Source organism: Chionomys nivalis, chromosome 8 (genome assembly GCF_950005125.1).
Source record: "Chionomys nivalis chromosome 8, mChiNiv1.1, whole genome shotgun sequence".
In the NCBI taxonomy this organism is placed as follows: domain Eukaryota; kingdom Metazoa; phylum Chordata; class Mammalia; order Rodentia; family Cricetidae; genus Chionomys; species Chionomys nivalis.
In genome coordinates this window covers 45,041,337-45,054,085 of record NC_080093.1, presented here as the reverse complement: position 1 = coordinate 45,054,085, position 12,749 = coordinate 45,041,337, and the positions used below count along the sequence as shown (strand labels likewise).

General features: G+C 40.4%; 1 protein-coding gene across 1 annotated transcript; it reads right to left on the bottom strand.

The window, feature by feature from the left end:
• Window positions 1-369: 369 nt before the first annotated feature.
• Window positions 370-12,617, bottom strand: Ms4a3 (membrane spanning 4-domains A3). The gene is given in 7 exon segments (XM_057779757.1): window positions 370-468; window positions 1,815-1,916; window positions 3,045-3,203; window positions 7,385-7,441; window positions 10,189-10,326; window positions 11,089-11,254; window positions 12,583-12,617. Coding segments are annotated over 6 exon segments (705 nt in total). The 5' UTR covers window positions 11,239-11,254; window positions 12,583-12,617.
• Between the last annotated feature and the right edge of the window lie 132 nt (window positions 12,618-12,749).

The window sequence follows — 12,749 nt, the reverse complement described above, 5'->3', positions numbered from 1 at the left end:
ACATGAGACACTGTGAAGAAAGAGAGAGACAGAGGGGGGAAAGGATGGAGGGAGAGAGGAAGAAAGGAAAAAAGAAAATTAAGTATTAAATAATCTTCCATCCTTAAATCTCACAAAGCAATAGAGTAGGAGAAAAAGAAAAAGGATTGAGTTTCTGGTATCAGCTTTGGAAGAATGACCATAGGAGCTGCAAATCAAAGAATGTCTAAGGAAATATATTTATTCATAAAGATCTAGAACATGCCATAGTGAATTTACAGAGATGGCAGACAGGATTGGAACAGGTGCCCAGATTTCTCATGGATTGTGCTGTGACAGAAAGATTGCATTGCGTCTGCTCATTCTCTCCTGGGTTCTCAAGTGAAGCTCTCAGTCTTTGGTGATTTAAGGCTGAGTGCTCAGGTGCTCCGAATCACTTCCATCAGGAGCTATTCCCGATTCCGCAGAATTAGGAGGTGAAGAAACTGCCTAGAAAATGAGACATCGGTTCTTAAGAAGAGGGTCATCATCTCCCCTCTCCACTCCATCCCTTCTTAAAGCCATCATGATCACTATCACAGATCCAAAGATACTCCTTCACTGGTGGTTATCCTATTAAACACCGAAGAATGATTATATCCATATGGATCAGGAGACAATGAAAACATTTTTAGCTTCATTTATATAGGTTGCTGCTACATATATGTGGTTCCAGAACTGAATATGGAGATTGTGCTGGGAAAGTCAATAAAAATCAAATGTATAACCTTCCCAAAGTGGTTCTGGCCTTGCTTGCCCGTTTTGAGTTGCATTGCCTTCACTGAAGGCTTGGTTCTGACTTGATGTGGCTACTGCCACACCACAAAATACCAGTGGATGCTGCTCAGATTGAATACTTTTTGTGTGCTATGAATGGCAGCAACCTCTCTTATAAAAGCATAGTAGTGTAATTACAGAAACCAAATACCTGTAATATTTTTCTACTATTCTTCCTTAGTACATAAGCAACAAATTAGCACATATTTGGGTTGTTTCATGATAAACTGCTCGGTTTTAAAATTTACTGTTTGAATTGTTGACATGTTTCATGAAACATTGTTGAATTAACTTTGACTCTGGATTAGGCTAGAATTTCCAGCAGTTTTTTGAATGACCATAAACAGTAACACATGTCTGTCACTTTGTACTATATGTACTCTTCTCGGCCTTGAAAATAGTAAAATCAGAGCATTAATCAACTCTCAGAAACAAGATGATCTCCATCCTGCAGTATCCAATATATAGCCAAGGTTTAATTATTATGGAAAAATAAACATGCACATTCATTTCATTAATATGCAAGTTTGTGTTGGTCTTTAATAAGTGGTAAAATTACATACCAACTAATTGTTTTAAATAAATTTCTTTATTATTCATATCCGTAAATGTTTTGTCTAAATACCTATTTTATATTCCTATATATGTAAGGTTGTGTCAAGCTTTCTTGGGCAAAAAATATTGAAAGTGGAAAATTTTAAGAAACTAAATTAGAAGATCTAAATACACAGCAAGAATATGTAGCCATCCTGAGTTATACAACTCAAAAGTAAAAATTTACAAGAAAAAAATTTAAATTAGTTTAACTGCATTAAAATGTATATTAATATATTGCTTACATTTTCAAATCTGAATCATTTCCAACCTTACTCCGTCTCACGCTTTGATCTAGTAAGTAATTCCCAGAAGCCCACAAATCATTACCATATAAAAGTTTCTCATTCTGAAAATCAGAATTAGATTCGTACATTGTAGGATCTGCAGATGAATGAACTTGCTCCTCATTTCCACAAACTCACCTCTCTTAAACCACAGACATTTCCTAGGCACCACATGACTGCGATGGAAATGGTCACGGCCAGCTCCAGCAGGGTAAGGATCAGCATCAGAGACACCAGGCCCTAGGCAAAGGATGCCTCAGATCAAGCAGTGGAAACATTCAGTGGGAAAAATTGTCAGCGGGAAAACAGACTGCACAACCCTCAGCAGGGAATAAGGTGAGACTCAAATTAGACAGAAGGTGCAGACACACAGATTGTGAAGAAGGGATCCACTACCGATCCAAAATTATGAAAACATCCTCCTGGGAGAAAGATATATGTTATTTCTAGATCAGCCTATGTGAATCAGTCAAGGGGAGAAGGAATCAAAGGAGAAAAATTCTGACGCTATCACTAACACTTATCAATATAATAAGTTACAGAAATTAATACACAGTTTAGCAAAATGAACAAAAAATGATCCCTTCATGATTCCACCAACAGGATTTCAGAGGGGAAGGGTAGGCATTTATATTAGAGTCACAGACCAAAATACAATACTGGAGAACCATAACACATTACTGCAGAAGCTACCTTTCCATTATTGCTGAGCACCTATAGAGAGATAGCTCAGCAGACAAGAGCATCTGCCACTCTTGCAATGGACCCGGGTTCAGTTCCCAGTACCAATATGGTTTGCCACAACTATCTGTAACCTTAGTTTCAGGAGATCTAATACCCTCTTCTGACTTCCTCAAGAACCAGGTATGCACATAGTGTACATAGATACATAATATGAGGAACACAGGCAACATAGTCACGAAGTCAAACACAATCTAGTCCATATATATGGATATAGCCCGGATGATAGAGTGTGTACCTTATATGCACAAACATTCTAGACTGCAGAATAAGCTGTGTATCTCCGAAGTTTGTCATCAAACAAAGGTATGTGAAACAAATTGTTTAATGTATTCTCTATGGAGAGTATAATAGATAGTAGTAATAATAATACAACATGATAGCTAAGCACTGTTTTCATTACTTACCAAATATTAACATATTGAATTTTTATACCAATCCATTAGATGGGAGCTACCTGTTATTATCTTCACTTCAAAGATAAGAAAGTTAAAATATAGACAGATGGTCTAATGTGCCCTTCACTACAAAACTAGTAAAGAGCAAAATCAACCTTCTATACAACATACTGCTTTTCTGTATATTTTGAATGGCTTGAAATATGTTATTAGCAGCTTTAAAACATACATCTGATGAGGAACCCAGGTAAATGCATAAGTCAGGTGACTGTGAAGACTGGCAGCCCCTGAGTGCCTGGGAATTGAGTGCCAGATGTACAGAGAGGAAAGCAGTTCCAACAAATGCAATGGTCGCACTGGCAATGTTCATCCCAAAACTGTTTTGCATCTAAAACAAACAAAAAGTCCATTAGTGTATGTGGAACATGATTTAACACCTTAGCAACATTCCATTTAAAGAGGTATTTATTTACAAACCTAATAGCATTCTAGATGCAGCGCAAGCACCCATAAGCCAAGATTCCTACATGGTGCAATCCAGCAAAGAAAGACAAAGAAGAGGCTGATGTACACAGCTCAGTTGGTAAAATGCTTGCCTAATGTATAAAAGCCCTGGCATCAATCTTTAGCATTGTATAAACTGGGTGTCTTTGAGGATGCTTGTAATTCCAGAGATTAAGAGATTAAAATTCAAAGCTATCTTGTAATATATGAGACCCTATCTCAATTTAGATAAGACTCCAAGAATAGTGGAGAGGGTACCTGAACTGGCCTTCCCCTGTAATCAGATTGGTGACTACCCTGTCATCATAGAGCCTTCTACCAATAATTGATGGAACCAGATGCAGAGATCCACAACCAAAGACCAGGCCAAATTTGGGAATCCAGTTGAAGAGAGGGAAAAAGGAATATATGACCAAGGTGGGGGGGGGGGGAGGATCAAGATCATGAAGGGGAAACCTACAGACAGTTGAACCAAGTTTGTTGGAACTCATGAACTCTTGACTGACAGCTGTAGAACCTCCAAGGGACTGAATTAGGCCCTTTGCATGTGAGAGACAGTAGTGTAGCTTGGTCCATCTGAGGAGCCCCTGGCAGTAGGACCAGGATCTATCCCTGGTGCATGAATTAGCTTTTTGGAGCCCATTCCATATAGTGGAAAGCCCTGCTCTGCCTTAATGTAGGGGGAGGGTCCTGCCTCAACTTCATGTGCCAGGCTTTGTTGACTACCCATGGGAGGCCTTACCCTTCGAGGGGAGTGGATGGACAGTGGGCTGAGGGGAAGGCGTGGCGGGAGGAAGGAGGAGTGGAAAGGATAACTGTGGTTGGGCTGTAAAGTAAAATTTTTAAAAAATTAAAAAAAATAAACACAAAGCAATTTATGTTTAAAAGAAACTGAAAGATTAGTGGGTTAAAACTAAGAAATATGTTGACTAAAATGCTGGGAAAATGGCCCAGAAAGAGAGCAAAAATTTCTCTAGAAGAAACAAAAAGAGGAATACACAAGACAATTTGTTGAGCTAAGAAATACTTTAGTTGGCAAAAAGTGGAGGGGGGCGGTGGGAGACTTTCACTGAAAATGACCCTTGAGTATTTCTTGGAGAAATGAGGTTTTCACAGGACAAAAACTTAGAATGGAAAAAAAAAGTGTAGCTAAAGTTCATATTCTATTTTTTTAAAAGCATGCTGGTGATTCCAGGAATTCTAAGCACTTTGACCCATCATTGAGACAGAATGCAGAAACAAAGGAAGCAGAGCAAGGAAATGAGTTTCCGGAGCATCAGATGGCCATGTTTAGATATTCTATTCTCTGAAAACACAAACGGAAGGGCAGAACAAGATCCATCACCACGCAACTGCAATTCCCTTGCAGTCATGGATAGACCCGAGATCCCACACCATAAATGAGGAAAACAGCCCATGTGTAAATGTTTTTAACATCATTGAAAATTCAGTATAAAGAGGTGTCATTATGAGCTGAAATGATTGTAATCCCATTTTCCAATCAGTTTCTAAGAGCATCACAGGCAAATTTAAGAATATCGAAATGCAAGGCAGTTTAGTAAGTTTCACTGCTACTGTGAAGAGATGTCATGTTCTTGTTTATCTCCAATATGCTTACAAAATAAAAAAGAAAATAACACTAAAATAGGAAAACGATAAATACACTGCCATGTAAATTATGCCATATATTTTTTTAAGTAACTAAGTATTGAAGCTTATGAAGTATATGCCATAGCAATAAGGCAATTCTAGAGAAAGGGGTAAAGCTTTGTGACATCAGTAGTAATAACTTGTAGAGACAGGAATAAATAACTGAGCATTTCCCCAGATGGTCCAAAGGAAGTCAGGATAAAGAAGACAATTCAAAGTCCCTGAGGCCACAGTGTCCCCAGGAAGCAAGGAAGCCAAGGTGAATAAGATTAGGAAAATAAATCAGAATTTACAGAGAGCTATATTATATAAAGCCCTGCAACTTATGGGGGAAAGTCTTCAGTTCTAATTCTGAGAAAAATGCAAAATTGTTGGAAGGTTTTGAGTAAAGAGGCAACAGATCAATAGCCTAAAAAGTGTCACTTTGTCTTAATTAAGAACAGGAAAATGAGGTTCACAAATGGAAGCAGAGAGCCCACTTAGGAGGCTACAGAGAATGCCATGAGAGGAAAGATGAGGAAAGGCCAAACACAAACTTGAATATGAAGACCATTTGATTCGCTGAAATACTGGCTTCAGGAATGTGAAAAGAGAAATTGGCATATACTCATATTCTAAGAATCTGAAAGGATGGAGTTTCGTTTCCATCAGCTTACATGAAGATGCAATCTCACAGGACAGGTTTGAGGGACAGTAGAAGTTGGGTTTGGGACCTTTCGGACTTATAACTGGAAGCAAAATTGATAGTCCAATTTGATGCTCAGGAGACAAATCTTGTCAGGAATATGCATTTCAGGAGCGTGACCATAGAGGTGACATTTGAAGCAATAAAAATGGCTGAAATCATGGAAGTAAATATAGATTGAGCAAGGTAGCTGCCAAAGATGGGAACCTTGAGAATCCCAATACTAAGCAGTCTAAAAATGAAATGGAGACTTAAAAGGACAGGAGGAACTGTCAAGATGTGTTGGAGCCCATGAGAAAAAGTATCAGGAGAGGAGGTGAGCTAAACGCTGCCCATAGGTGAAGTCAAGTGAGGGATAGGAACTGCACAGTGCTTTGACAACCTGGATACCTTCAATATTCTTAAGGAGGGAAGTTACAGAGGACAGGAAGTAAAGGGTTGGGAAGGTTTTGGAGACAGAGTATGGATAACTCCTTTTAAAATGGAGATTAGGGACAGGCAATGGTGGAGAACACCTTTAATCCCAGCACTCATGGGACAGAGGCAGGTGTTTCTTTGTGAATTTGAGGTCAGCCTAGTCTACAGAGTGAGTTCCAGTACAGCTGGGGATACATTGTTGTTAGAAGCTGCTTGTTTGTTTCCTGGCTACCCAGACTCCCAAAATAATCACACAGAAAGTATACTATTAAAATCACTGCTTGACCAATCACTTAAGAAGCATATTGTTAGCTAGTTCCTATATCTTTGGTTAACCCATTTCCATTAATCTGTATATCACTATGTGACTGTGGCTTACCAGGTAAAGTTCCATCCAGAGTCTTTCTCTGATGGGACTACATGGCTTCTCATGACTCTGCCTTCTTTCTCCCAGCATTTAGTTTAGTTCCTCCACTGCCTAGCTCTACTCTGCTCTATTATAGCTAGCTTCTTTATTCATTAACCAATAAAAGCACCACATATACAGAAGGACTTTTCTACAGCATTTCCCCTTTTCTGTTTAAATAAAAAGGAAGGCTTTAACTTTAACATAGTAAAATTACATATAACAAAACAGATATCAAGCAATAATTACAGTTACAATATTTATATCTACTTTATCTTTTATCATAACTAATAAAAACTATATCTATTTTTCAACTCCATCAAAGACTCCAGAAGGATATAATATTACCTAAGTAAACAGGAAGTGAATTGTAGGCAACTTCCAAAACTCTAGACTTGACAGAGACATCTCCTGCCTGGACAGCGACCCAAAGTATTTGTCTCAAAAAAAAGAGAGAAAGAAAGAAAGAAAGAAAGAAAGAAAGAAAGAAAGAAAGAAAGGAGGGAGGGAGGGAGGGAGGGAGGGAGGGAGGGAGGGAGGGAGGGAGGGAGGGAGGGAGGGAAGAAAAGGATAGAAATTTTTGCTTCCAGTTTTGAACGTAATAGTGAAAGACTATTCACTAAAAATAATTTGTTAAGCCTGACAACACACAAAAAATAAGAAGCCGGCTTCTAAGCTTCAGATTCCTTCACTATTCATAATAACAATCCCAGACATGAGTGTTCATGGTTTATCTGATTTCCTTGATTATCTGCCTCTGAATACTTAAAGAAAATTGATTTTCTTGTGCATTAAATGAGACTTGGTTCCTCGACTGGATTCACCAACCTCTGCCTTCTTACTGTTGGTGGGTAATTTATTTCTAGTCCTCTGGTCATAGAGAAAAGGGGGAAGAGTTAACACTTACCAGCATCCTTGTAGGCTTTCTCCCTGCTGCAACCGTCAAGGACCCTGAGCAGATAAACTGTTTAAAACAGAAAGTAAGACAGATAAAGGGACTGTGTCGTCTTGACCACTTTCTCCTCAGCATTCCCGCAACAGGAGTTACTAAATCTTGGAGAACAAAGGCTTGCTAAATAAAATTCAACTACTGAATTCTGAAAGTCAACAAAATGATTTCTAATGATATTCTGCTATACTCATAGATTAGTGCCTAGTACAATTGTCATCAAAGAGGTGTCACCCAGCAACTGAGGGGAGCAAATGCAAAGACCCAGAGCCAAACACAGGCAGGCCCTGGGGAACCCCACAGAAGAGGGAAAAGAAGGATTGTAGGAGCCAGAGGGGTCAGGAACACCAGGAAAACATGTCCCCCAGAATCAACTAAGCAGGGCTTACAGGGGCTCAGAGAGACTGAAGCAGCAATCACAGAGCCTGTATGGGTCTGAGCTGGATCCTCTGCATATATATTATGGTTGTGTAGCTTGGTGTTCTTGTGGGCCTCCTAACAGTGGGAATGAAGGTTGTCTCTGACTCTTTAATCTGAGCTTTTGATCCTTTTCCTCCTACTGGGATGCCTCGTCAGCCCTGATATGAGGGTTTGTACCTAGTCTTATTGTAACTTGTTATGGCATATTCAGTTGATATCCCTGAGAGGTCTGCTCTTTTTTTTTTTTTTTTATTTTTTTTTTTTTTGGTCTGCTCTTTTTTAAAGGGAGATGGAAGTGGAGTGAATCTGAGGGGTGGGATGGGGATGACTGGGTGGAATGGAGGAAGGAGAAACTGTGGTTGGTATACAGTGTAAGAGAGAATTAAAAAGAAAATGCAAGAGCAGGCTTTGAGTTTCCTGCCTCAGATTATAAAGAGATGATCACAGGCCTCCCCTCTGTTGTGCTTTGTGAAAGAGAGCCTTCGTTTTCAATGCCAGCTGCATCTCCTGGGTAGACTGCTAAACGTTTCTTCCCCTCAGCTTCCTTTCCCACCTGATATCATATCCCATGTTAACATCACCTGCTAACAGCTGCGGTACTAAAATGAACGATACAAAAACAGGAGTATGTGTTTGCCCAGGACAGGGAAAGCATACAAATTAACAATACATAGCTATTGTTTAGTTCCAGAGATCCCAAAAGAAGATTCTTTTGCTATTTCTGACAGCCTACTAAGGAAACTGAGGGCAGAATCTCTAAAACCACATCCTTGATAGGATTATGAAAGCTGAAGCAATAGAAAGGACTGTATAGGGGACACACAGTAGGTATGTTCACCGTACACACAGTAGGCATGTTCACTGTACACACAGTAGGCATGTTCACCGTACACACAGTAGGCATGTTCACTGTACACACAGTAGGCATGTTTACCGTACACACAGTAGGCATGTTCACCGTACACACAGTAGGCATGTTCACCATGGGGAGGGCTTGGAAGGGATTGATGACTACAGGCAAGGGCAGAAAGGGAGAGTGGGTCATACACCTTGGACTTGCCCTGAAATGCTTTAGAGCCAGAGAGAAGCTTCCAGAATTGGAATCAATGATCCAGTCTTTTGGTGATGCTGAGGTGAATGGGACACTGGCTCCCTGATCCCTTCCATTTTCACATTTTATTGTATGTGTGTGAGTGTTTTTGCCTGCATGTATGTCTATGCCATATGTGTAGTGCCTGTGGAGGTCAGAATAGGACATCAAATGTAGAACTGGAGTTATAGACGTGGGTGCTGGGGATCAAAGCTGGATCTTCCGGGGGCGGGGGGGGAGGGAGATCTAATGCTTTTAACTGCTAAGCCAGTCTCTTGCTCCCCTTCCAGTTTAAAACAAACTAATCACACTTTCTGAGAAAATAAAACTCAATGCCTGTGGAACGTCTGGAATTCTTTCTGTTTTTTCTAAAATTCAGAGCAGAAATTCTTCACTTGGGTTGTCAAGATTTATTATGTAGAACAATTCAGGAATATTTCAAAGTTTAGCTCTTTCATGAAAAATTTTTTCTTAACTCTCACAATTTCAGGGATGGCAAATCCCCAGTACACGCTACACACAGTGAACTGAAAATGTACACAGTCTTTTTATCAGACTGAGAACTGACAGCAGCCTGCAATCTACTTTCATGATACAGGCATTCTGTTGTTGTCTTTTGTCCCTCCTAATGCCCTTAAAACCGTTTTTTCATTTCTTGGTCTCCATTCTAGTTTCTCGACTTATGCACACACACACACAGAGAAAGAGAGAGACATACACCCACACACATTTAGGTACATATAAAAACAATCTAAAATCTAGGCACTGCACAGAAGTGAAAACATACAGTTTTTGTGTTCCTGAGTCTATAAAGCTTCAAAGCTGTAGAATTGTGTGTATGTGTGTGCATGTGTGTGTGTTTGTTTGTGTGTGTGTGCATGTGTGTGTGTGTTTGTGTGTATGTGTGTGCATGTGTGTGTATGTGTGTGCATGTGTGTGTGTTTGTGTGTGTGTGCATGTGTGTGTGTGCATATCCAAGAACTCTAAGTTCCACCCAGGAGATGGAACTGGCCATGTCTATCATGCCCATCAATAAATGAGTGGATAAATAAAATGTGTAAATATGCACAATGGAATTTTATTGAGCCATAGCTTGCATAGGAATGGATGAAACTGGAAATTATTATATGAAATGAAGTGGTTCCTGGTGATCTTCAAAGAGCACTTTGATACTGCAGCACCCTAGCAGTGCTGGGTGAGAGATGGTTTGTGAGAGATGGTTTGTGGCGGGTTGGGGAGGATGAATACTCACAAACACAGCACCCCAGAGTGGATAGCCTGTGTAGAAGGTGAAGAAGAAGAAATGCCTGAAGTGGTGAGACAAATGCTGTAAACAACTCAATAAAACACCCAGAGCCAGAATCAGTATTCCATTCAGGATCTGGACGGCCTGGAAAAAGAAGAAAAAAAGATAAAAGGCATAATACTATCTTTATTTTCCTCAGAATGGAGGAAATATCATGACTTGAAATGGTTAAAATGCTAAGCCTGAATTAACTGAGCAAAATCTCATTCTAAAAAGGTTTTGTTTAGGATTATAATAGGACAAGGTTAAAAATTTAAAGCTGTTAAATTTTTATTTTAATTTTTTTTATTTAAAATATAGAATATGACCATTCACTGGTACCATAGGCCTGCAAACCCAGCCACTTAGGAGAATAAGGCAGAAACATCTATCTAAGCTACAGAATAAGTTCAAGTCCAACCTGTGTGATTTAGTAAGACCCACACCTTTAAAAAGCACAAAGGGATGGATCTCGGGCTCAATAATAGAGTATTTTCCTGACAGACATGAGGACCTGGGTCCCATCCACAGGACCACAGGGAAGGAAAAGAGGGAAGGGAAGGGAAGAGGAGGAGAAGGGAGGGGAGGGGAGGGGAGGAAAGCAAGAGGAACTTCACAGAATTCAACCTCCTGACAGGAGCCGTCAGAAAACACCAAGAAACAAGGAAGAGCCTTAGAACAAACTCTCCAGAGTTTGCTAGGATATACCCTAGGAGAGACTGATTCTCCATTTCTACTCCTCGGGTCTCCATGACCCCACCTTGTCTTTAATGATTTAGTGAAAAATAACTGAGAAATTTTGAAGCGAATCCTATAGCCTTTTGCTCCTTCTTATATAAACCTACTTTGTGGCCAAGGCTGACTTACCCCAAGGGCTTGCAGTACTCCTCTCTGAACATCCTGTGATCCATCCAGGAGATGATAACCAGAACCATCAGTCTCCTTTCTGTGACTGCCTGGCGAGGTACCACGTGCTGAGGTCCCCAGTCCTGTATGATCGAATTCCTGGGAGGCCATTGGGGGCTGCTTGTCGCTGGCAAGGGAAAGAATCCAAAAGCTTGATGCTTCCTTCTATTGCTTCCTAACAACATTGTTTAGGGTAGCAGAAGAGTTCAGTTTTGTTCATTCACCAATATTACTCTGCTGAATGACAGGACTGACACCCTGCCCCATCCCTTTCTACCCTAAAACTGCTTCCTCTTAAAGCAAAGCCTTCCTCCCTGCTACACCTTGGCCTGAACAGCACCTCTCTTTCACCAAATCAAATTCCAGCCCATGAGTCAAAATTTCAAGATACTCCTTTTAGTCCTGGTCCAGTCTGAACGATGAACCCTTTCTGCCTGCTCCGGGATCCCCTGAGCACCTCTTTTACAATCCCTCAGTCTGAGCTTCCATTTTCAAGATGCTCGTTTGTATCTCTGTGTGTGCTCATCATCTTTATTCTACTGCCCCACTTTCTCACAGTTGGTACCCAGCTAACACATTTCAGAAGAAGCCATGTCTAAGGATAACAATCAAAAATTCAACAGCAGGCACTGGGTCTTTTCATGCTTCAAACACCACAGAAAGGAGGGAAGGAAACATAGTCTGACACATTATTGACTTTTTTTTTTAGAAAGAATCAAAGATGAGCTTCCACCTTCAGATAAAGTACCATGTGGTATAAAATATGGTCAGTGAGGTTTTTATTAAAAAAAAAAAAAAAAAAAAGGAAATATAGGCTTGCTAACATCATATTAAGTAGCTCACCTCCCAGCCCTGAGTAGCAGAATTTCTGGGGATTTTATTCATGTCAGTTCCCAAAACTTCCACTGGAGTGGGTATTGGCATTACGACCCCTTCCATCTTATAGATTAGATGAGGAATCTAAGAAACAGAGACTGAAATAACATCCCTAAGTCCACCAGGCAGGAATCAAAGAAGCTAAGGGTCAAAAATGGCCTCTAGTTATCACAATACTCTTTCTCTGAGCCTACACAGGAGCTGTCTCACTAAACCTCATTCATAATTCAGGAATGTCCTCTCATAACCAGAACAGGCCACCAAACTCAGAGGCAACCTCTTAATATAGCAAAGTGTGTGTGTGTGTGTGTGTGTGTGTGTGCGCGCGCGTGCGCGTGCCTGTCTGTCTGTCTGTCCATGCCTACATTTCCCAAATAAATAGCTATATTATGCCAAAAATAATGGCACTAGGGAACATCTACATTCTAAGGGCAGCCATCCATACAGCTAAAATTTCCAAACCTCTACTGAGCAACCAAATAGGAAACTTTTAGGCATTCCAAGAGGGCCTCAGGGAGGCACCTTTAGTAGAAAAATGGAAAGGGGGATTCCTATGGAGAAGAAACCTGTAGGGTTTACCTTGGAGACTTCAGGCTTTGATAGACCCCGTTCTCTGCAAGTCCATCTCCTTACAGAAGAGAAGAGTCTGTCCCCCAGAACCAGCAGTTTCTTCTTCCTGGCATCTAACGAATCTCTTCCTTGTGCAATACCTCAGCAGATCCAGTGGAAGGGTTTTTGCTGGCTGC